The sequence below is a fragment of the Trematomus bernacchii genome, unplaced genomic scaffold (assembly GCF_902827165.1).
Source record: "Trematomus bernacchii unplaced genomic scaffold, fTreBer1.1, whole genome shotgun sequence".
NCBI lineage: Eukaryota > Metazoa > Chordata > Actinopteri > Perciformes > Nototheniidae > Trematomus > Trematomus bernacchii.
Window position 1 is genome coordinate 611,844 of NW_022987558.1, and position 25,564 is coordinate 637,407.

General features: G+C 37.3%; 2 protein-coding genes across 2 annotated transcripts; both read right to left on the bottom strand.

Moving 5' to 3' along the window:
* Positions 1-10,835: 10,835 nt before the first annotated feature.
* LOC117477282 (carcinoembryonic antigen-related cell adhesion molecule 5-like) lies at positions 10,836-19,683 on the bottom strand. Its single transcript, XM_034123952.1, is given in 13 exon segments — positions 10,836-12,863; positions 13,027-13,105; positions 13,177-13,244; positions 13,709-13,814; positions 14,583-14,855; positions 14,957-15,229; positions 16,086-16,352; positions 16,509-16,555; positions 16,557-16,776; positions 17,632-17,895; positions 18,196-18,477; positions 18,730-19,047; positions 19,638-19,683. Coding segments are annotated over 12 exon segments (2,217 nt in total). The 3' UTR covers positions 10,836-12,863; positions 13,027-13,052.
* A 2,489-nt stretch (positions 19,684-22,172) lies between these two features.
* LOC117477283 (carcinoembryonic antigen-related cell adhesion molecule 5-like) lies at positions 22,173-25,468 on the bottom strand. Its single transcript, XM_034123953.1, has 5 exons — positions 25,216-25,468; positions 24,866-25,012; positions 23,994-24,257; positions 22,583-22,855; positions 22,173-22,486 (listed from the first exon to the last, which is right to left on the bottom strand). The coding sequence occupies exons 1-5, from the start codon at positions 25,466-25,468 to the stop codon at positions 22,173-22,175; spliced, it is 1,251 nt and encodes a 416-aa protein (XP_033979844.1).
* Positions 25,469-25,564: the final 96 nt, after the last annotated feature.

Below are 25,564 nucleotides of genomic sequence, written 5' to 3' on the forward strand. Positions count from 1 at the left end.
CTAAATGTTTAGTCGCATCAAACTGTGATGTTACCAGCCCCGACAGCGATACTGGTATTGTTGTTTTCACCTCGTGAGCATTAGTGTGTGTGTCATTTTAAACATATTTGGTGCAAGATGAATATGATAAATATGTTTGCATGCCATACCGATGGTTGATAAAGAGACGTGAATACTACTGTGGTATTAATAATCAGACAACAGCTGATTTAGTAAATAAATATTGAATTTAGGCAAAATTAAGGACATTTCAGGTTACAGCATAATTTGTAAACAATAATAAAATGCATGAAGCAAAAATAATTATTTGGTATAGATTCCGTTTTGTTGTTTGACCAAAGAAAACTTGAAATGATATAACAGCAACCCTGCATGACAATCGTGACCTGAAAGTCGGACCTCTGAGATGAAAGTCTGAATTCTGAGAAAAAACGTGAGAATTCAAAAATAATTCATTTTTTTTCAGAAAATCTCAGAATTCTGACTTTTTTTCACAGGCTGACTGCAGTTCAATTAAAAATTCAAACGTTCTAATGTCATATGCTCATAAGCTACAGTGTAGAAATGGCAATGAAAATCCTAAGTCCCGAGCTTCTCCAACAATGCAACATAGTTATATAAGAAAAAGAAAAAAATACAACAAAAAAAAAGAATGTGTGCAAGAAGTCTATATACATTATACACGTAAATAAAATATGATATATACAAGAACAGAATGTACAATTAAATATTGTACAGTAAAATTAAATTAAACACGGTTTATTATAGTGATAACTATTTAGATAAATAAATTGAAAGATTGGTTGTTCCAATTGCTGATTGGAAGGTTGTGCTAGAGAAAACGTAAATAGATCACTGAAGTCATCAAATAACTTTTACTTTAACCTATGAATTAATTATTAAGGATCTTTCCAAAGATGCTTGTTGCATACCCTGTGAATGATCAAATGTTCAGGTAAACCTTTCAGAGCCATTAAAAATGGGGAAACCCCGTCTTCACAATACTTCCTTGTTTTACCTTATTGAAATCAGCATTCTTTAACCCGAAAGGCAAGTTGAAGGAGTGTGATCTCTTTTCAACCCGGTATCACGGCAAGACGTGAACATGTGACGATCTACCATGCTGGGAGACGTGAATATGTCACGGTTTCGTCCCTTCAAACGTGACAGTTACACGGTATTGTTAACATGGCCGAACCAGTGGAGAAATACCCGGAAGTGCCAAGCAAATGGTCTACCGCGCCTATTGGTCGGTTTTTATTGTCAAAATGAGATGTTTTTAATTGATTTTTTAATCGTCACACTCGATTTCGCCGATTTTCTTGTTGCCCTAGCTGGTCGACACCTCTTTTAGCAGAAACAAAGGCTACATTAATGTATTAAATCGATGTTAATCCATGTGTGTGGATCATAGACTGGTGTGGATGTGGAATTAACGGACGTGACGTTGTGCGATTGCGTTGCCAGGCAACTCTTCAACCCCTAAACATTTTAGAAGGCCTCACGAAATACTTTAATGTAAATCAAAATGTAAATGTGAAGGGATGTGTGTAATGTACTGTATGTGAAACAGACTTACTGTTGATGTGAAATCCGAAAGAAAATTTAAAAATAAAATAATACTTTATTCCGAGTTTGCTTGCTTTTCTCTTTGGATGTCATCACATAACGACATTGTAATACACGGTTCGGCTGCATTTTTATTACATATCTGCCGTAGTTCTGTATTTATAGAGCCCTGATGAGAAGACTTCTGGACAAACAGGAAGCACTGCCGCCAAAACTGAAAACGTGACGTGGATCATAAATATATCAGCAATTAAACAACATCTTACATTTCTTTTCACACAATACGTCTCCTTGCAGTATCAAAACTAATTCGGCTGACTTTTATATTTGATCCAATTGGTAGATAGGCTGTATTTACACCATAACGGTGCACAGCTGATAGAAAGGCACATCTAGTGGTTAAAGCACGTTATTGAATTTTATTATTTTATTATTTTTCACAAAAATTAATCCATCAATAGCAGAAACAGAATTAACTGTCATTAGTAAACCACCCAAAAAAAAGATCATAAGTGGTTTTGTTTTATATATATTTTAAGGATAATAATAGCAATGTAACACTGTCTATGACACTTACTGTATAACACTGATTTGAAAAACATACAGAAAAAACTAATTCACTGCCCTTAATAAAGTATTTAAATATACATTTCAGGTGTGCTGTTTTGTTTAGATCATTGACATCTGGAGCTCTTTTAATGTCCTTTTTAATACGTTTTAACCGTTTGTTTTTTAGTTCTAATTGAAACAAAAAAAAAAACAGAAACGGGTCGTTTTTTTGTTTTTCAATTTTGCCCCAAAACCAAAAAACGGAAATTCAGCTCGTTTTTTCGTTTTTCTGTTCTTACTGTTAAAACAAGTATACCACTCAATGTTTCGTTTCCATAGGTGGGTGGGTCTCCAGTGCCTCCTTGCTTCGGATTGGCTAGTTTGCCCTATGCTTGCGCTGTACTCTTCAAAATAAAGGTTCTAACTCTTTGCCTTTACACAGTGCAAAAACGACAAGCTTCTGCTATCTTTGATGAGCGATAACATTATTTTTGGCCATACGTTTTTCATAAGACTGATGAAGTTGGAATCAGTTGTAGTTACAACTATCCCAAATACTATGAAATACTTTTACTGTGTAGTTCTTGATACTCTCCTGTCAAAGTCCCCTCCATGGTACAACAATGCCTGTCTTGCTGCTATATGTGACGAGCAATACAAATACTTTTAAGTTCGAAGACTGATCATTTTGGACTCAGTAGTTAGACTACTAGCGCAAAGACTATAAAATACTTTTATTTTGTACTTTCAGAGAAATCCTCTGTCAAATTGTCCACCCTGAATACCCCATGCAGATGCTCCTGTTGTCTGTCAAACACAAGCAGAAACATTACTTTCCAAAAATGGAAAGTTATCTTGGTCCCGCTCCCCACGTGAAAAACAGGGTACGTTTAGTGCTGCTAATGTAATGAAAATGGCTAGTAGTGTTTTATTTAAATGGATATTTAGATAGTCAACTAAGAAACATAAAGTACTTGAAACGCACATTTTGGTAACAATTTTGAATATGATCATTTTCTTGAGCTTTAAACTCCTGGGGTCAAAATGACCACCAAGGATAGAGGGTGTAAAGCAAATGTGAAGATAAAGGAGGGTTAAGAATACATTATATAGCAGTTTTTTGTTTTACAATATCCTAAAGTCTATTTTTAACAAACTATTGAGTTGGCTTTTTCATTACATTTAAAATATAAATTGTACCTAAAATAATACGGAGTGAGCAGGGTATACATATTCACACCATATGCAATCATAGGATATTTTTAGTTCGAAAGATATTTGTCCAAATTGACTAAAAAATAGTACAAATGCAAAACATAAAAAAAGAAAATGTTTGGTGAGTGAAGTCCAAAGCCGTATTATAGATTATTTGATTGTGTAATTACAAGGTGAGAGAAAATAAATCCAAATTGTCCTATTAAACTTGTATTTTTCTCAGAAAAACCTTTTCTAAATTAAAGTAAATTATTTAAAAAGGTTGAATAGTTGAAATTGAATGTAAACTGTGTCAAACACCACTCCTGAAATTGACTTTGGTTGAAGTTTATTATAATATTGATATTATATAAAGATCTATATATATAACATTGATTAAGCCTTACGGGTCCCTTTTAAAATATATATATATATTGTGTAATGTTCTGGGCTTACAGTGCCTTATTTTCAATTTGAAAACACATGGCAATTTTATTAATACAGCAGATGAAAAGATTTGCAATTCTTCATGGGTGTCATTGGCTCTCTAGATAAAGGCAGTATCTGTTTGCTAACCTCAGATATTGATTTATTTAAATAAGTGACCTTTGAATACATATTGCAAACATAGCCTTAAAAAGGTGCAGGAAAAGGACTTGAAATATTACTTAAAGACTGGACTTTTTAATTCAGTCAAGAGAAGAGAAAAGAGAAGAAAGGAAAGAAAATTGTTATCAGGGGTTATTAATGAGAGACATAATATGGCTAGGGAGGCTGTGGCTGATCGTGCGTTGATCTTTGGATCAGGGGGGCACTGGTTCAATCCCCACTGCAGTCAGCATGTCGTTGTGTCCCTGGGCTTCACCCCAAATAGCTCCTGTGAGGATTGTCCACAGTATTAAGTGTATGTAAGTCTCTTTAAGGTAAAAGCAACTAACTAGTGACATGTAGAGGTCAGTGGCACTCAGACTCTACAGGGGTCATTTTTTGATCATGGGGCATCACCCTTGGACAGCATCAGGACAATATCTCTATGGAGTCAGACACTGAAAGTGTGCTGGAGGCTGATGCGTTGACTGGGACTGATGGAAAGATGAGGCTGATGAGACTGAAGAATCTGCGAGCAACGAACTAGGGGCAGAGAAATAATCATATTTTAACCCTTTAATTGCCAGACCAAGAAGAAATCTATGGACAAATTATTTCTTTGCATTTTTTTATCAAATAGGACAAATAACCACAAACCATTTTTATTTGTTTTACTGACTACACAGTTTTGTTTTTATGAGCCTCTACCAACTGGTCGAGCTGGTCAACAATCATCATATAGTACAGTATTTGTATGCATCAAACTCAAATAAAACACAAACTCAAATACATGTTTTTCTTTTATGGAAGATGAGCAATATATACAACCAGATATATTCATAAAAAATAATAAATTATTATTGTAAAACAAAAAAGAAATGGAAAAAAGTAATGGAAAGTGTTTTTCATTATAAAAAGTTTGGCCTAACAACAAACAACTGGCCTAACAGCAAATGTCTATATCCTGTGTTGGCCTAACTTGCTCATCTGTGTGCAACTTTGGGCTGCATTTCATGCATGAAAGGTGCTATATAAATTATTATCGCTCTTTCACTCTGAGACTCATAAGGCAGTACTAGATTTAGTAATATTACCATGAATCTAGCCATTTATTTACCATATTTTATTGGAAAACATCTCTGAAACTCTGAAAAAGTCATATTGCTAGTTTACCATAAAAGGCCAATTCGACCAGTTGGTTGAGCATATTTTCAAAAAAGTAATTACACAATTGTTACAAAAATGTTTTGTGCATCAAGTTATATAATTCTGTTCAGTAAGTGCTCTGACACTAAAATATGTCAAAAATGATATGAACCTTCCAAAAGTTGACCAAAAAGAGTGATTTCTTCAGAAGTGATTTTTAGCATGCCAACTTTCTCAGTTGAAGCTAGCTGAAGGGCTTTCTGTTCGAACCACAGTGACATCTAGAGGTTGTTTTGTGCATAACATGTCAACAACAGTTCTGGTAAGGTAAACCTTTTAGAGGCATAATTATAGTAACACCCCGCCCACAAAGGGCTGCCTTGTTCTGTCTTATCTGAAATAAGCAAAGCAAAGCTGAAGGACTGTGATCCCATGTTTAGGTTGTTTGATGATAATGCAGGAAAACATGGAAAAAGCTGTGATACACTTCATCATCCTGGGAGTCATCTCAGGTGAGCTCTTTCTATTTAGTTCTAGTAACGACTGAATTCTGTATCCAAAAACAAATGGTGAAGGCGGCCCCTCTAACCCCTCACAAAAGGAGGAAAATGGTTTAGTCCTCCCCGCACTAGTTGTCCTTAAGCCCCGCCTCCCAGCCGCTGAGTCTCAGCCGCTCTCGGCTCTGTCACATGAATGCAGGAGGGAAAATAACCCTCTGTTATGTCTTCCTTATTGCAATAGTAATTGTGATATGTGTGCACATGTAGGCCTACGTTTTAAGTTGTGGCTATAGGCTGTTGCTGAGTAAAGCAAAAGTAATGTAAAGAGTAATGTAACAAAGTAAAGTAATATATTACTTCTTTTTTTTTGGAGTAACGACCCCATCACTGCTGTTGGGGCTAGTAACATCCCAGTTTGATACGACTAAACATTTAGGGGTTTATTTATAAATTAAGACATGTGTTAAAAATGTCATGTACATACTAGAACATCAGGTACATTGGGGAATGTCCAAAGGCCTTTTAAAATCAAGTATACACAACCATGGTTTAACCACTATTATACGGTGGCCGACAGGTACAAACGCACTACAATGATAACAATACAAAAGAAAAGCTCATCATATTAAGCATTCAAGGTTAAGATCTTTCTATGTCAATATGTTTGACAAAATAATGAGCCATGCTTTGTGAAAAATATCCTAAAACTTGAATTGTTGCACATAAACAAACATTTTGTTGCACATAACAGGGATGCAAACTTGTCACCTTTCGGCGAAATTCGCCGTTTTGAATCCAAAATAGGTCGTTTGTGTGATTCATGTAGATCTGCAATAAAAATATTTTTGGGTTATGGGGGGGTCTGGGACCCGGAGTAATCTGCGGCCGCGAGCTGTTATGTGCCATCATGACACGCATGGTGTTCTTTTTTTTATATATTATAATGAAGCGCGAGCTGTGTGCTCGAGTCTTCCTGCCTGTCGGCTCTGCTCATGGATGTATAATAAGGCTCTGCTGCTCCGGGATGAGGGTCTAGCTTCAGCAGCTACATTACCTACGGGTGCGTTCGTTAATATTAACTGTGCGGTCCGGAGTCACTGTGGCACAGACTGGACCACTGGTGAACAGCTGTTAGAACGGGCCGTTCAGGTGTTCAGATCAGAGCTCCCTGTCGGAGCGGCAGAGCGTGATGTGCACTGAAAAGTGTTCCTGTCGCAATATTATCGTTGAGCTAGCTAACTAGCATACATTGTCACTATCTGCTAACGTTAGCTTTAGCCTTCGTTTTCAAATAGTTTTTTTCATAGGCTATAAACGGAGGTGGTATAAGTATATTTATTGTACTTGAGTAAAAGTAGAAGCACTCAGATCTTGTACTAGAGTAAAAGTAGAAGTACTCAGGTCTTGTTCGTAAAAGTAGAAGTATTCAGGTCTTGTACTTAAGTAAAAGTAGAAGTACTCAGGTCTTGTACTTGAGTAAAAGTAGAAGTAGAAGTCCTGCATTCAAAATGTTCCTCAAGTAAAAGTAGAAAAGTATTCTCATCAAAATATAGTTAAAGTAGCGACAGTAAAAGTACTCATCGTGCAGATTGGTCCATTTCAGAATAATATATATGATATGTTTTATAATGATTGATCATTAAAGTGTTCTCAAAGCTGGTAAAGGTGCAGCTAGTTTGAATGACTTTGTATACTGCAGGATAGCTTGTGAATTTACTCCAGGTGGAACTAAAGTCTGATTTAACACTTGATTATATTTCACATCATTCATCCACATCTGTAAAGTAACTAAAGCTATTAAATACATGTAGTGGAGTAGAAGTACACCATTTACCTCTGAACTGTAGTGGAGTAGAAGAACAAAGTAGCAACACATTGAAATACTTAAATAAAGTACAAGTATCTCAAAATTGTACCCAAGTATAGTACTTGTTGAGTTTATGAACTTAGTTACTTTACACCACTGGCTATACAGATAGAAAGACTAATGCTGCGTTCACACCGGACGCGATGCGAATATTCGCTTCGCTCTAATCGCTTCGCTCTAATCGCTCCTATCGCATCGCTCTAAACGCTGGAGTTTCACCGCGGCTGCCAGCTGTGTTTACTCGCATCATTCAAACAAGACGCGCTGGCTCGGGAGCTACAACTACAACAAATGAACATATTTTACCGTGATTAAATTGTAATACACGTTTCTAAATGATGCCGAAGTAACACCATACTGATACCGGTTAGTAACAACCATGAATTAATGCTTTGACAAGTCTGCAGACAAGACGGCAGGCAAAACACCTTTTAAAATGCTTGTTTTCTGAATGAAGATCGGGTCGACCAGGCTAAGCTAACGTTGTCTATGCTCATTCCACACTCATAACAACGGCCTACAGACATAAATAAAGCAGCGACTGTATTCGCCATGGCACAGACAGTCTGTGGTTTGTACTTGTTTAACTTTTGTCCAGTTTCTGAATAGATATGAGGAGCTGTGAGCTCTGTGTGCTAACTGCTAACAGCTAACGACTGATGTTGTGTGGTTGAACGTCAGTGACGGCAGCTGAGATCCTCACCGCTGATTGGCTTCCGCGAGAACGCGTCACGTGAATTTGACGCTCGAGTTGAAAAAATTGAACTCTCGCGTTTAACGCGGCACCGTTCAATCGCCTCAATCGCGTGATTCGCGCCGCGTCCACCGCTTCATGCGCGCCGTCGGAGCGAATTCGCGTCTGTCCGCGTCTCTGCATTGACTTTACATGTAATCGCGCCGCCCCCAAACATCGCATCGCGTCCGGTGTGAACGCAGCATAAGCCTTGCACAGAGGCATGAAAATACATTTTCAAAATGCTCAACAGTGCTGCCAAAATTATAAACTGACTGCTACACAATTCAAATAAATGCTTTTATACATTTCTATTAGATGTGACTCTTTGGCGTTTCTGTTATTATTAACTGCTTTAGTTGTTCTGACTGCTAAAATCCTAATTTTAAAGCCGATATTCCGTGGGGTCGGGGGGCTCTGATCCTTGTCACCTTTTTCATACCTGATGAGTTTGCATCCCTGACATAAACAAACCTTTTGAGAAATTCGAAAATGTATCATCTTGTATTTTTAAATCGATTACAATAATGCAATCAAAACATTTCAAAATGTCAAAAAGTTTCCAATGTAGCTGAGTTTAGCTAGTTTGGGCTGTTGTAGAGGGTCTATGGCAATGTCTGACTTTGATTGGGACTGAGATATTTAAAAAATAGTGTGATTGGTTGCTATAAACTTAAAATGTGACGATCTTCTGAATTATCTTCTGGCCCTACTGTGTGGTTGAATTTGTTATGGTCAAATATCTAAACTTAAATGTGACGATTAGTACAATGACTTCAGTGATCTTTTGACTCTGCTCCAAACGTTTCATTTATCCTGTTAAACATCTTAAGATCAAAATGATAAATTGCCACAAAATTAGGTTTAAATGTTATTCTGACATATTTTCTGTTACCACTCTTCTTCTACTGAATTAATGGACTGAAATTCCCTCTTAATTCCTTTTCAATGCAACATTGTTATTACAAATAAACATTAAAATCATAGACAAACAAAAACAAAAAAGGCCATTAGAGCTGAAACGTACACAGGAAACTAAATATTTGTCTATTCATGATGTCACACCTTAGTTGAAACATTCACACATTTATTTATTCATTCATACTGGTCCTTACATCAATTTTTTAAATTTAATTAGGTTTTATACCAGCCTGTCTGACATATTTACAATTCACAAATGGACATGTTTCTCTGCTGGAGTTGACTGATCCACCACTCGATGTCACTGTTGTTATGTTGCATTAGTTGTAAGGTTGCATAGTTCTCAACATCAACTTACCATAATGCTTTAAGATAAAGGTTAGTTTACTTATATAGCACATTTCAGACACAAAGGCAATTCAAAGTGCTTTACAAAAAGAGAAATCAATTATTGAACTAAATAAATTGATCAAAAAGACAATTCATAAAAGAGATAGAAATTAGTTAAACTGTAATTGTAAATACACATAATGCTGAAGGAGTGCTGAAGTGCAATATTAAATCATATTTAAATGACCTCGGGGAAAACAGCATAAAAAGCAAGGTGTTCAGCCTTGATGTTAATGAACCCAGGGTTGGGGCCGACCTCAGATTCTCAGGACACTTGTCGTAGTTTCCAGAAATTGTGTTGTCTGTTTTTACAATGGCGTTAGCTATTTTAGCAGTTAGCCTCTCCACTCAACTTCATCCTTACCTTGGTTGGTGATTGGCTAATGGTTACACAAGCCAAAAAATCGTTATGACATCATAAAGTGGCCAAAATCTGATCAGCTCATTTTAAGACAGGACAAAAAGAGAGATAATCTTTGTTCCTGAAACTTTCAGAATCTCTTTACACAGACTGTAATGTTGATGTACACTGTAAGAAACGTACCGTGAAATTCACAGTATTTAACTGGCAGCAATTGAGAAGTTACTTCTGTAAAATGAATTACAGTAAGTAACTTGTCAATTGTTGCCAGTTAAATACTGTAAAGGTAATCACAGTATTTACAAGTTTTTATTTAAAGTAACAGTGTAAAATGAAACACAGTAACTTCCAAGTACTGTATTTGTGTTTACGGTAATAGTGTTTTAACTGTAAAATGCAACACAGTAATATTTAATTACTTTATTTTTTGTACAGCAGTAGTGTTATAGCTGTAAAAATAAAACACAGTAATTTCCAAGCATTGTATTTTTGTTTAAGGTAATAGTATTTTAACTATAAAATAAAACACTGCCATTTAAAAAGTACTGTATTTTTGTTTATGGTAATGGTGTTTCAACTGTAAAATAGAAACTTTAATGCTATCATTTTAAGTTACAGTATCAGTATTGTAACTGTAAAACAATTTATTATTGTGTACTTCATGTCATGCTGGTAATTTACATATTAGCAGAAATTCTTGACACAGTTTTAAAGCTCACCAATAACTGCAGGGAGACAGCAAACAATACATTTTAACAATGTATTCTTAATTGTTGAAGGGTATCAAGACCATGTAGTTTCTTGTGCTAAATGATAAATATTTTCATCCATAAAACAATCAATATTAATATCCAAAAACATGGAGATTGCATTTTTAAAACAGTGGCGATAACAAAACACAAAAAATATGAAGCCATTTCTTCTGCCAAGCCATTTTAGAGACGTGCTGTAGTTGAAAAGGTGTCACGACCTCGACACAAACTGGAGAACCCAAATGCACGACCCAGAGACACAGTCTTGAATGTAACAAAAATTGTCTTTTTAATGTCATTGAACAGAAAATCCCTCTTAACAGAGTAAGTACTGGAATAACAAAATAAACGCTCACAAGGAGGAAAAAACTAAGCATAATAAAAAGAGAACTTAAACTAACAAAACCTAACAAGACTGGAAACGATCCTCTCTTTGCTGAGGCCTGGCACGACCACACGTGGGAACAAACACAAACTGACACAGAACAGGGGAAGACCGGAATATTTAAACATGAGGTGAGTGGGAACAGGTGGAAACAATCAGGGGCGGGGCAGACGCTGACGATGGCGGGAAAACACACAAAGGGAGGAAGTAACAGGGCCTGAAATGAGAGGGAAGAGGGAAGTACAAAATAAAACAGGAAATGGAAAACGAGACACGACATGAAACACGGGGACTTAACTAGAGATGAATGACATAAATAGACAGACCTGACATGACGTGAATAAACATGAAAACCTGACTAAACATGAAATGACGGACATAATACATAAACATAACTAACACATTTGACGAGACACAACAAAAGGCACTGTTTGGCAAATACATTATCACTATTCTTAGATAATACACAATATTTGAAAACACTTTGAATACAAACAACCAAATGCATGCAGGAATGGACCCTGTACTGAACTTACAAACCTTACACGTGTAAGACATTTTGATAAGCTAGCCAAGTACAGTTAGCTTAACTTGCTTTTTCACTAAGCAGCCTGACTGTCAAACTTTGGCTACGGTTACATAAATTAACTGACAAAATTGTTTATATTAGTTACTTTCTTTGTCTCTTGAGTTACCATGCAAACTGGTCAAGACCACTGACGGAAGTAGTTTTGAAAAGTAATAAGTGGTTCTGTCTTTTACATGTAGGATTCAGCCCCCGTTGTATTGATTTGTTTTAAAATGAACAGACACTTGAGTCATTCATTTGTAGTGATATAATAATTGTGGGATTTCTATTGCATCCACTTCATCTGCAACGAAGAACGCCAACGCAATTTCCGCCATTGCAAACCGAGTCAAGCCGACTCCGAGCTGTCCGACTTCAGGCGAGCTTTTTGAGACCTCCCCCAGCTGCAATCGGCTATTCTCGTCTACTTTCGAGGCGAGCCGCAGCTCATCTCAAACAAGCCTATTTTTTTCTGTTGACCGTTTTTGTCCCTATAGTTTGTCGTTAGTTTTTGTTTATTAAATATTGTCAGACTATATTACTTCGGTGTGGACTTTCTCTTTGAAAACGCGTCACAGCCTATAGCCAAACTTAGCCTCTCGGCGACTCAAACTGGACTGGGAATTGAGCCGCCACAATAATAATAAAATTGATGATTATTACCTTACTTTTGTCTATTTTTATTCCTCTGTGTTGCGTTTTTAAGGTGCAATGCCAAGACACATTCTTTGTATGAATCAGCATCACATTTGTAGTTCTTCCGGTTTGCAAAGACATACGGTCTTAAAAATATATATCTACTAAGTATATACAGTATCTAGTATAGCCAAACTAGTAATTACACTGCATCAAGATTATGTATATTAAGAAAAATATGTTGGTTTATTTAAGATATTTTAGATATTTTAGCTATTCTAGAAATGGGGTTTTTCAGTTGGTTCTTTCTTTTTTGGTTACTGTGATCTTCTACAGTACATTGTTGGTTACTGTGATTTTATACAGTTGGGACGTTACTACTGCTATTTCTACAGTAACTCCAGAGTTGCTGTAATTTTTGGTTGGAAACACGGTATTATACTCTAAAATGGTATACAGTCATTTACTGTGCACAAACACTGTAAATAACTGTGGATTTCACAGCCATTTTTTACAGTGTAGAAAAGACATGATAAAGTGGATTTTGCATAATAGGTGACCTTTTAAAATGTGAAATTCATGGTATTACTACACTGTACATGATAAGTGTTTGCTGACACATTAGAAAAAGCATTTCAAATAATGTGATAACATTTCAGAGCCGCTTTGTCTTTATGTTGTGAAGCTCTTCTTCCTCTGAACGGCTGTTGGACGAGAAGTGAAAAGAGGGAAGTGTCAAAGAGCTTTGATCAAGTGTATGTTAGAATGAGTGGTCTGATAATGTGCTTCTATAGTGGTTCCTTCAGATAAACTAAGTTAAATATTTCTACAGAAACCTTTGAACATATATCATATCTTAAAACGTACCTTTAGCACAAAGAAGACGGCTGAGTCTATTCATTCTCGTATATTGCTGAAGTGTTCTCATACACAGCCTCTTCTAGTTCTAGGAGGAAAGAAAAGTGTTAATACCTTATTTTGAATACATATGTACAATTTGATCACATGAATACTAACCTTTATTATCAGATGGTGGTTCAGCTTTGTTGTTGTTTCTGATTGTGGTTCTGCTTTGTTGTTGTTTTCTAAAAAGCAATGATAAAATATAGACATGCAAACAGATCAACTCAATTCAAACTGTTACTTTTCATTACACAGACTGCAGTATAGATGTTCAACTTACTTTGTGTTATAAATGTAGTACCCTCCACCGACAGCTCCAATGACACATAACACAAAGGAGTCATAACTAAAGGGCTTAGGAACATATGGAGAATATATAATAAGAGCAGGCCCTTTGTTGAACATCAACCTTTTGTAGGTTGAGTAAACAAGGTTGTTACACACAATGTCTACACCATTCTGGCTCCACATGTTCTGTCTGATATCTTCCAATGTGCTGATCCTGAATCTTCCTCCTGCCTGGTTTTTGAGTCAAGCTTTTGGGTCTAGACTTGGAGATACTGAGCCATCACCTTTCCCATACTTGTAATTGAGTATTACTGTGAAAATAGATTTATGTTATATACTTAAGATCTTTTCCACTTACTTTTTGTTATGAAAGAAGTACCACACAATAGCAGCTACAACACCGAGGACGACTAAAACACCGATTACTATTCCAGCGATGCCACCACCCGACAAGCCTTGTGGGCCTTGAATAAAACAGGAGAAAAGAACATGATTTTAATATTATTCTGTGAACAGGAACTGTCTCATTATCTCAAAATGCCTGTGGATAAAAAGCATATTACATTTTTCCCAATAGGATATTTCAAAGCCAGTTATAAAAACCTATACAATGGTTCTGTTAAGAGTTGTTTATGTTGTTTAAAATGCATTTTAAATTACCATAAGCCCTCGAGTGCAGGCTCATTTTCTAGTTCCTGTTCTATCGATGGCATTAAAAGAAAACGTATAAAAGCACATAAACACAATTAAAGAGCATTAGCATAGTGAAAAGACCAAAAGAATTGAGACATCACAAGAAAAGCACATGCACAAGCGCGGACAAACTTTACTGCAAGGACAATTAGAAAAGGAAAACACATAATAACAGTTAAAATAAGGAGAGCATGTCTGATTGTTTGATTGTGTGATTTATAGATTTAAAAGAGTTGATGTTATGTTCCTTAGATCTTAAGGTACGTGCTGCCAGTTAGAATAGTAGTTGTACTTTCACTGAAAGGTATTTTACAATCCCCTCCGCTAGTCCTTCAAGTTAACGAGATTTTATTTTGTTTAATGAATGTATTGAACGGAGAGGGGGCCAGGGACATTTTCTTTAAATACATGTAAATTATCTGCACATTGATCATGTTTCCTTAGTTTAAAATAATCAAAATTGATGACATCAATTTGACTTTTATACATTTTTTAGAGCCTGCTTACATATGTTCTTACTGACTTTAATGTGCTCCTACCTGGCCCTGGCTCTGGCTCATGTGTTACGGTCAGTTCATGGACCGCTGATGATCTTCTCCCGGTTATATCATTCCTCGCTTCACAGTAGTAGTTGCCACTGTCAGAGAGTTCAGTGTTGTTTCTATAAATCACAGCAGAATTGACTATCGCCCCGGTGTTCGGCACCCAGGTGTATTTTGCAGGTGGTACAGATGCAGCCAAGCAGGTTAATTTAAATGTGCCTCCAACATGTATCTGACTTGGACCTCTGATTTGAACTGTTTCTGGTCCGTCTGGAAAACAGATATTTGGAGGAATATAAAACTTGTTCAATAGTTTACTCAATAATCTAAAAGTATAATTGTAAACGTTAAAGTTATAGTTTGATACCTACAGTAAACAATCATGGAGTACTTTGCTTCCTCGCTGCTGAGGGGGTTGCTGATATTACAGGAATAATCTCCTTTGTCCTCTTTATTCAGACTGCTAAAAGACAGCTCTCTGTTGTTGTTGGTGAGGGTCATGTTTACAGTCAGAGTCAGATCTAAGCCACCCTTTCTCCACTCTCTGGTAAAGACAGAGCCAGCAGCGTCACAGATTAATCTGAAAGAGTTCCCCTCAATCGGCAGGTTTGATGGAGATGTGACAGAAGTGCCTGATACTTTCTCTGTTGGGCAAAAGATCAGGTGAAAGATATAAAAGCAGGAACAAAAGTAGCTGATTTAATGCCTGAGTTAATAAATATAAAAGGAACAGTTTATTTTTATAAGAAGCAAACATGTTACTAATTCTCTCTGAATAATGTATATAACATGCTGAGTGTCTGACTGCCCTCATCTTTTTTTTAAATGCACCGCGTTGGACAACCTATAGCTCAGAAATATCATCTATACAAGAAGTACATATCATCACGTGTTCTTAGAAAGATAGTGTGTTAATTAACACACTGAATAACAGAGAAGAAAACTGATTATTGTAGCATTTCTTGACTGAATCAAAACAGTGGGAGTTTAAGGAACTAAACTTTTTCAGGTAAAGAAATAATCACTATTTGAAATGATTTAACTGTTGTTAACAGACTCCGGTCAGGTAGAGACCAGTCGCAAGTCAGCCTTGCTCAAGGGCACCATGGCAGGGCAGGAGGTGAACTGGGACCTCTCCAAGTAGCAGTGCACACTCCATATTTAGGTCTGTTCGGGGACTTGAACCGGCGACCCTACAGCTCACAGTCAAAGCCCCTACTGACTGAGCCACTGCCAGATTAGTAAATATGTTTAATCTTAGCTTGTCACTCCATGTATTTTTGTGTGACTCCATACACTTCTATTCTCAGCCTCAGTTGTTCTTGTAAAAGCAAATATTGTAGAACTTCCTTCGTTGTAAATGCATTGTTTCTTTTTGTAACACAAAAGTTTGTGATGAACATTTTTTTAAGACAGTTGCATCTGATGCTAAAGTCACAAGTACTGAACATCCCATTTGTATTTGTTTTCTTTGCACAAACAACTTCTTTTCAAACTTACCCAGTACAGAAATGACTGAAGGCTGAGACATTTCATATCTCAGAGTTTTGTTGTTGAAGGCCTGACAGCTGTAGTTCCCACTCTGACTGATCTGAACGTTCATCAGACTGAGATCTGATCCAGTATCAGACAGCAGGGCTCCATTCAGAAACCACTTAAATACAGCAGAAGGTCTGGAGTCAGCTGAGCACATCAGGCTGATGTCTGACCCTTTCTCATAATATTTTTGTGGCTGAGATATTGTCAAATACGTTTTTTCAGGACCATCTATGTGGCATACGGGAAGTAAAGAAATGAATTAAATTAATGCTGGCAGCTTAAAGACAATGTTACGTGACCACTTAGCTCAGTGTGAAGCCTCATAATACCATCAACTTTAAAGCAATGTGCAGAATCAAATGTATGCACATATTAGTAACTCACAGTAGATGGTGAGTGGAGCACTGGTTCCCTCACTGATAGGATTAGAGACACTCGAATGGTCCCTGGTCGTAGCGGGTCACATTATTTATAGTTAAAGTGGAGTTTCCATCAGTGATCTGAACTCTGTCACTTCCTGTAACCTCAGAGCTGCTGTTCAGCCAGAGGAAAGAGAGAGAGGATCCAGAGGAGGAGCAGGACAGACTGACGGAGCTGTTGAACTCCACCAGCTCTGTTGGTTCTGAAGTTACCACAACATTGGTAACATTTGCTGTGGGTGGAAAACACAGGGGGTTTACACTGACCAGCTTTCTTGCATAAGAAGTAGAGTGGAGTGTTTTGAATGTTTAATTCTCCATGGTCAGTAATAATGGCGTTGAACATAAACATGTAAACATGGGAATGTTCAGTTACCTGTGATCCTGCAGTTATTCTTAGTTTATACTTTACGGCTTTACTGATAGTCTTTTAGCAGTAACCGGTCTAACAACGTTGATGCATTGATCATCAGTTAAGCTGGTCACCAGATTATTAAGCATGTTTAAATATTTGATCTTATCCTGTTTCAAAATGTTGCACCAAGCCTAGTACCTGGTGAAACATTTACCGGTGTTGGCTGACCTTAGAGGATATCTTGTCCAATTAGCCACAGCAACATTTACCTTGGTTATACAACAATTCAAGTTTTTGTTAGCCTAATACTCACTCTGAATGGCAATTTTATAAAAATGTTTATCACTGAAAAACTAATTTGAGATTTGAAAGGTGATTTTATATGTTCACAGAATATTTCTGCCATATTGCTATATCAATGTGTTTAACTATGATTGTCCTGCACTGTGTGTATTAGTTGTATCTGCTAGCCACATCTTTTCTCTGCTGCAGGTCTCTCCAGGTAGTATTTTTGTGCGACTTCATACATTTTTATTCTCAGCCTCAGTTGTCCTTGTAAAAGCAAATATTGCAGCACTCTCAAAAGTGGAAGTACATTGTTTTTTTTTCTCCCACAAAGGTTTTGCCTAACCTTCATTTTATCTAAGACAGTTGCATCTGATGCTATAGTTACAGGTACACCTCATTTTTTTCATCGGTATTTCTTTGCGCAAAAACATATTTTCAAACGTACTCAGTACAGAGATGGATGCAGGCATCGACGTCTCATATCTCAGAGTCTTGTCGTTGAAGGCCTGACAGCTGTAGCTTCCACTTTGATTTATCTGAACGTTCATCAGTTTGAGCTCTGGTCCATCAGACAGCAGGTCTCCATTCAGAAACCACTGAAACTGGGCAGGAGGGTTAGAGTCAGCTGAGCAGGACAGGACGATGTTTGATCCTTCCTGATGGTGTTTTTCGGGCGGAGATATTGTCAATTTAGTATTTTCTGGGCCATCTGAATTTAGGGGTAATACAACAGCAATATGTTAGTATTCACAACTGCTTTATTATACAAACAAGGATCTTATATTACAGCAAGCATGCAATGAACAGTTTCTAAATATAAGTGTCCAATTTACAATTATTTAGTTTGAACTGTGCTGTAGTGTGCAGGGATGATGTGCTGGATTAAAATAGGAGGGGAAAATGTCTTTTAATATTTTATAAACCCATGCGTGAACAAAAAGACAACAAAACAAACTGACATGCATTCAGATCTTGTTAAGTAAATATACTGAGTAGGTTAGTAACTCACAGTAGATGATGAGTATGTTTAATGGATCACTGGTTCCCTCACTGACAGGATTAGATACACGACAGCTGAAGGGTCCTTGGTCGTAGCGGGTCACATTAATTATAGTTAAAGTGGATCCTTCATCAGTGATCTGAACTCTGTCACTTCCTGTAACCTCAGAGCTGCTGTTCAGCCAGAGGAAAGAGAGAGAGGATCCAGAGGAGGAGCAGGACAGACTGACGGAGCTGTTGAACTCCACCAGCTCTGTGCTGCTGGGGGTTACCGTTACATTGGAGACTGGCTCTGTGGGTGAAGCACAAAAAACATTTTATAAAGTTACAGTAAAAGAAAACACTGAAGTGGCATGATTATTCATGGTTCCACATTGAACGTTTTTACAAGCTCCATCTACAAAAGAAAGACACTTTTTCTAAATTTGTATTTGATGATGGTGGTGCAAAGAATAAAGGGCCCTATATCATTGTTTAATTGCTCAATCGCTACGCACATTTTCATTCAGCAGAGAAAGATATGCAACATGTGAAACTTTCTCACCATATACGTCCAGTGTTGTGATCCCTGACTGTGATCCTTCTCCAGTTATTAAAATGTTAACTGAATAATCTCCTCTGTCAGCTTGAGTCAGGTTCTTGAGCTCCAGAGATCCAGTAGACCTGAAGAAGGTGATCCTGCCTTCATACTCTGGTGTAGTTTTGTTGCCCTCAAAGAATGTAAATATATCTTTAGCACCAAACTTCCAGGTCACTAATAAAAAAGTTGTTCCTGGAGTCAGTGTTGTGATGAACATCACTGTTTCTCCCACAGCTGCATTCAGAGGACCGTCTGGCAGCACACCAGATCCTTCAGTTAAACCTGTAGAGAGACAGACAGAGGTCACTGCAAAATAAGCCCTTGGACCAAATCCTTCATAACAGACCAAAACAAAAACATAACATTATTTATTCCATAATACTGTATCAATGTCTAGCTGTTTAGAATAATTCACAATGAAATTAGGATGATTGTACATCTTAAGGAATTAAAATAGATCACAATTTTGGCTAGTAAACTTCAATATGGGAATGAAATCTTACAATGATATCAAATTAGCAAGATACCATTGTGCTATCCATCTGAAAAAGCAACAATAGATCAAGATTTTGATACATACATTTCCTTCACTATATATATGTATACATGTCTGAAAATAGATATCTTGATATTTCCTCAATCACATGGCAAAGGTCTTTGTTTGCGCAATTCATTTGTATCAGTCATGCTTTTTGTCTGCTAACTATGCTGCTTTTGAGTCAAAAACGAAAGAAAGAAAAATCCCAATTATTAGCTACAGTAAACACCTTTCCAAAAACCCTAGAACTCAGCAATTATTGTAAAGTATAGGAAGTGTATCATTAACACCCACAGCAGAAAATGGAAACACTTTTAAAGACCAAGATTCTTACCTGTGAAAGCCAGAGAGATTATCCATAGTAAAGTTAAAATATCCATTGATGTATCTTTGTGAGATATAAAATGCAGAGGAAATGCCAGCCGTCAAACTTTGACTGTCCTGATACATATATGTGAGCCTCCGGCAGTTCTGAATATATCAGTGAGTAAATGCAGAACTACCTACGTGTTGAGGTACAAAGTTTATGCATAATGAGTTAAAACCACTGAAGCTTCAGTCTCTAAAGCTGCAAGACATCGTCCTCTAGTGGTGTTAAAGTGTTTGCATGCCATACTGATGGTTCAAGGTTCAAGGCTTTTATTAGTCATACTACCTAGCTACAGTGTAGTTATGACGATGAAAATCTTAGGTCACAGGCTCCTCCAATAGTGCAACACAATAAAATAATAAATTAAAAAAAAATAAAAAAAATAAAGAGACGTGAATACTGTGATGGTAATAATAATAAGAAGACAACAGCTGATTTAGTAAACGTCAAATATGTGGTGAGGCCTATTTACTTAAGGGAAAACCTCGAACATAATTGCTGATGGCCTATTTTTTATCAACAATATTATGCATGATGCAAATTAAGTAGTTGGTGTAGATCTATCATATAGTTGTACTGTTAGACCAAATAAAACTTGAAATTATATAACAGAAATTTCACATGAAAATCATGGCAAACTACAGTAATGATGTGCAGTCGTGAATATTGTCCCAATTTGCAGAACAATATAATAAATTCACAGGGCATTTAGAATATTTCCGTTTGATGGAGAAGTGTGACCTTAAAAAATAAGAGCCTTGGTTTTAAACATTTATGCTTTAACAAGATTACACATGATATACTGTAAGTCAGATGGGTTGCTGTATAAGGAAGAAGATTAGAGCCGCATGTGAAAACATTTTATTTTTGTTTAGTTCCCCCCAGCACCAGTATGCATAAATAAATGCACAATGTTAGATTTTCTGCTTGCTTTTGGTGTTTGCATTTAAGAATTAAGAATAACAGTTAAAAATGTATATTGGAGAGGATACTATATTATAGTCTGGGAAATTATAAAGTAAAAAAGCAACAAAAGAGAAATCAGAATAATCTAAACTAGTGGTTCCCCAAGTGGTCCGCGAAGGCATTGCAAGTTACTTCTTTATTATTTTTTATTTTGTACAGGCTAAAGACACAAACATGGACATAACAATAACATAAAGGAGATGACATTCCCATCTCAGACAAAAACAAAACAAAAACAGAAGAAATAAAGATACAGTCAGTAGGACCACACTTCAACATTTCACAAACAAAAATAGGTTGACAACCAAATACCACACAACATGGCAGGCATATTTATTGTTCCTTTAATCCCACTCTTCGTTAGAGCTCATTATTTCCCATTTCATGGTGTGATGAGCCTTTGATTTTTTTGTGGCAATAATCTTTTTCAAAATAAATTGTATTTTTTATCTACTCTTCAAACACCTTAAAGTGGACCTATCATGCTATATTTGAATAATATTGTATAGGACCATACCTATATAAGGCATATTTATACTTTTTTTTTTTCAAAATACCAAACAGATCATGCATTTTAGCCATGCCTCATTTCGCTCAATTTGAAAAATGTTAGCTCTGTTTTTGCAAGGGTTGATTCAGTGAGAACAGCACCATCTACAGGCCTGGCATATGTACTACAGCATCTCCAGCGCTTTCGAACGGCAATGGCCGTGGCTGTCTCCTCCTGATTGGTGAAGTTGGCCCAATAGCCGTAGCGCCACTGTCCTGACGTCAGGACAGTGTTCAAATCTGGATCAGTTTTTATCAGATCCGTTGCAGCCCCTTTTTTGAGAAGGGTCTAGCTGCGGCCGCGGCCAGTACACGACACTACACGACACGCCCACTACACGACACGCCCACCTGACACGACACTACGGTGGCTGAGAGACATTACCGTACATGGCAGATTAAAAGCGAATTGACGACACTGACGCTGACGCAAGGATATTTAAGGAGACATGAGGTTTACAGAGAACAGACAAACAATATGGCGCACCGAGTACAGGTAATTAACGTATTGTGGTTTTAGATATAATTACATACTATTTATTTAGGTTCTCGTTTGTTTGTCGATGTGGCTGTTTAGCGCAGTGTAATTGTGTTTATTTTGCTAATTTGTATTTTAAATATTAAATGTAAAGGAATGGAATACATATATATATACATATATATATATATTAGGGCTGTCAAGTTAACGCGTTAATAACGCGTTAACGCAAAAAAAAATTAACGCCACTAATTATTTTAACGCGATTAACGCATGTGTATTTTTTGTCCTCGGCCGCCGTAGTTTCAGAGCGCATGGAGTTTAAAATACCATCGACAAGCTGATGCTGACAGCCCCGCTCCTACCGCCCGCTTGTGGCAGACCACACTTCCACGCTCACTGGCAGGCCCGGACTGGCCATCAGGAGGACCGGGAGGGAGTGTGTATGTGTGGTGCGACTCGCGCGAGAATTGTTTCAAACAATGATGTAAACATTTTATTTTATTTTATTTCCATTTTTTAGAGCCTGTTTTTAATGTGCTCCTACCTGGCCCTGGCTCTGGCTCATGTGTTACGGTCAGTTCATGGACCGCTGATGATCTTCTCCCGGTTATATCATTCCTCGCTTCACAGTAGTAGTTGCCACAGTCACAGAGTTCAGTGTTGTTTCTATAAATCACAGCAGAATTGACTATCGCCCCGGTGTTCAGCACCCAGGTGTATTTTGCAGTTGGTACAGATGCAGCCGAGCAGGTTAATTTAAATGTGCCTCCAAAATGTATCTGACTTGGACCTGTGATTTGAACTGTTTCTGGTCCATCTGGAAAACAGATATTTGGAAGAATGTATTGTTCAATAGTTCCTCAATAATCTGAACGTATCATTGTGAACAGTGGAGTTATAGTTTGTTACCTACAGTTAACAATCATGGAGTACTTTGCTTCCTCGCTGCTGAGGGGGTTGCTGATAATACAGGAATAATCTCCTTTGTCCTCTTTATTCAGACTGCTGAAAGACAGCTCTCTGTTGTTGTTGTTGAGGGTCATGTTTACAGTCAGAGTCAGATCTAAGACACCCTTTCTCCACTTTCTGGTAAAGACAGAGCCAGCAGCGTCACAGATTAATCTGAAAGAGTTCCCCTCAATCGGCAGGTTTGATGGAGATGTGACAGAAGTGCCTGATACTTTCTCTGTTGGGCAAAAGATCAGGTGAAAGATATAAAAGCAGGAACAAAATAAGCTGATTTAATGTTAATACAAATAAAGGAACAGTTCTTCTTTATAAGATGCGAACATTTTACTACTCCTCCCTGAATAATGTATATCATGTGTGGAGTGTCTGACTGCTATAGGTTATCAGTTTTAAATAACTATACTGTAGCTCAGAAATATAATCTCTATGAGAAGAGCATAACATTGAGTTAAATGAGAATTTACCGACTGAATAACAGAGAAGAAGTTTCATTAATTTTAGGATCTTTGACAACAGAATCAAAACAGTGGAGAGTTTAAGGGATCGTAGTATTATGAGTCTTGCACAGGAAATATTGTCATAAATAATTGATGGGCCAACTGAATGTAAAGGAAAACAAAACAGCAATTAAAAGAAAGATAAAAAAAGTGAGCATGTTTAGTGACTCACAGCTGATGGAGAGGTTTACTTCCTTACTGGTTCCCTCACTGACAGGATTAGATACACGGCACCTGAAGGGTCCCTGGTCGTAGCGGGTCACATTATTTATAGTTAAAGTGGATCCTCCATCAGTGATCTGAACTCTGTCACTTCCTGTAACCTCAGAGCTGCTGTTCAGCCAGAGGAAAGAGAGAGAGGATCCAGAGGAGGAGCAGGACAGACTGAAGGAGCTGTTGAACTCCACCAGCTCTGTGTTGTTGGCTGTTACCATTACATTGGAGACTGGCTCTGTGGGTGAAACACAAAAAAACATTTAATAAAGTTACAGTAGAAAGTAAATAATGAAGTGGATTGGAGTGAGTCCCATGTTTAAGATTAGATATTGATTATTAATGGCTTCACATTGAAAGTTTATACACGTTCATTCCAGTATGCACCAAGCCTAGTACTTGGTGAAACATTTTACTGGTGTTGGCTGACCTTACAGGATATCTTGTCCAATTAGCCACAGCAACATTTACCTTGGTTATACAACAATTCAAGTTTTTATTATCCTAAAACTGCATTGTTTCTTTTTGTCCCACAAAGGTTTTGCACAACCTTCATTTTATCTAAGACAGTTGCATCTGATGCTATAGTCACAGGTACAACCCATTTTGGTACTTCTTTGCACAAAAACGTATTTTCAAACTTACTCAGTACAGAGATGGATGCAGGCGGAGACGTCTCATATCTCAGAGTTTTGTCGTTGAAGGCCTGACAGCTGTAGCTTCCACTTTGATTTATCTGAACGTTCATCAGTTTGAGCTCTGGTCCATCAGACAGCAGGTCTCCATCCAGAAACCACTGAAACTGAGCAGGAGGGTTGGAGTCAGCTGAGCAGGACAGGACGATGTCTGATCCTTCCTGATGGTGCTCTTTTGTCTGAGATATTGTCAAAATAGTATTTTCTGGGCCATCTGAATTTAGGGTAAATACAACAGCAATAAGTTAGTATTCACAACTGCTTTATTATACAAATATAAGGCAAGGCAAGGCAAGGCAAGTTTATTTATATAGCACCTTTCAACACAAGGTAATTCAAAGTGCTTTACAAAAATGGAAGACATTTTAAAAATGGCATTTAAAATCAGTCATTAAAAAGAAAAGATAATAAAATAAACATTAAAAGAAAAAATACATGGATAAAAGTTAAAAGTTACAGTGCAGTTTAAGATGTGAATAGTTCAATTAAAAGCAGCGGCAAAAAGAAAAGTCTTCAGCCTGGATTTAAAAGTAGTAAGAGTTGCAGCGGACCTGCAGGCAAGGAACTTCTATTGCATAGCAAGCATGCAATGAACCGTTTCTAAATAGAGGTTCCTGATTTACAATGATTTAGTTCAGACTGTGCCGTAGTGTGCAGGGATGATGTGATGGATTCAAATAGGAGGGGAACATGTGTTTTAATATGTTATAAACCCATGCATGAACAAAAGGACAACAGAAGAAACTGACAATTATCAAAACTCTGTTTGCAGCCAGATCTTATATGGTAAATATACTGAGCATGCAGGGTATGGTAACTCACAGTAGATGATGAGTAGGGTTAGTGGAGCACTGGTGACCTGACTGACAGGATTAGATACACGGCAGCTGAAGGGTCCCTGGTCGTAGCGGGTCACATTAATTATAGTTAAAGTGGATCCTCCATCAGTGATCTGAACTAAAGTCTCATCTTAAGATGATATATTGATTATTCATGGTTCTACATTGAAAGTTTTTACAAGCTCCATCCAAAAAAAAGCAACATTTTCTACATTTTTATTTGATGATGATGGTGCAAACAATAAAGGGCCCTATATCATTGTTTACTTGCTCAATCGCTACGCACATATTCATTCAGCAGAGAAAGATATGCAACATGTGAAACTTTCTCACCGTATACGTCCAGTCTTGTGATCCCTGACTGTGGTGGTGCTTCAGCTATAAACATGTCAACTGAGTAATCTCCTCTGTCAGTTAGAGCCAGGTTCCTGAGCTCCAGAGATCCAGTCGACATGAAGAAGGTGATCCTGCCTTCATACTCTGGTTCAGTGAGGTTGCTACCAAAGAATCTGAATATATTTTCAGGACCAAATTTCCAGGTCACTGATTGAAATGGTGTTCCTGGAGTCAGTGTTGTGGTGAACATCACTGTTTCTCTCACAGCTGCATTCAGAGGACCGTCTGGCAACACACCAACTCCTTCAGTTAAACCTGGAGAGAGACAGAGAGAGAGAGGATCGAC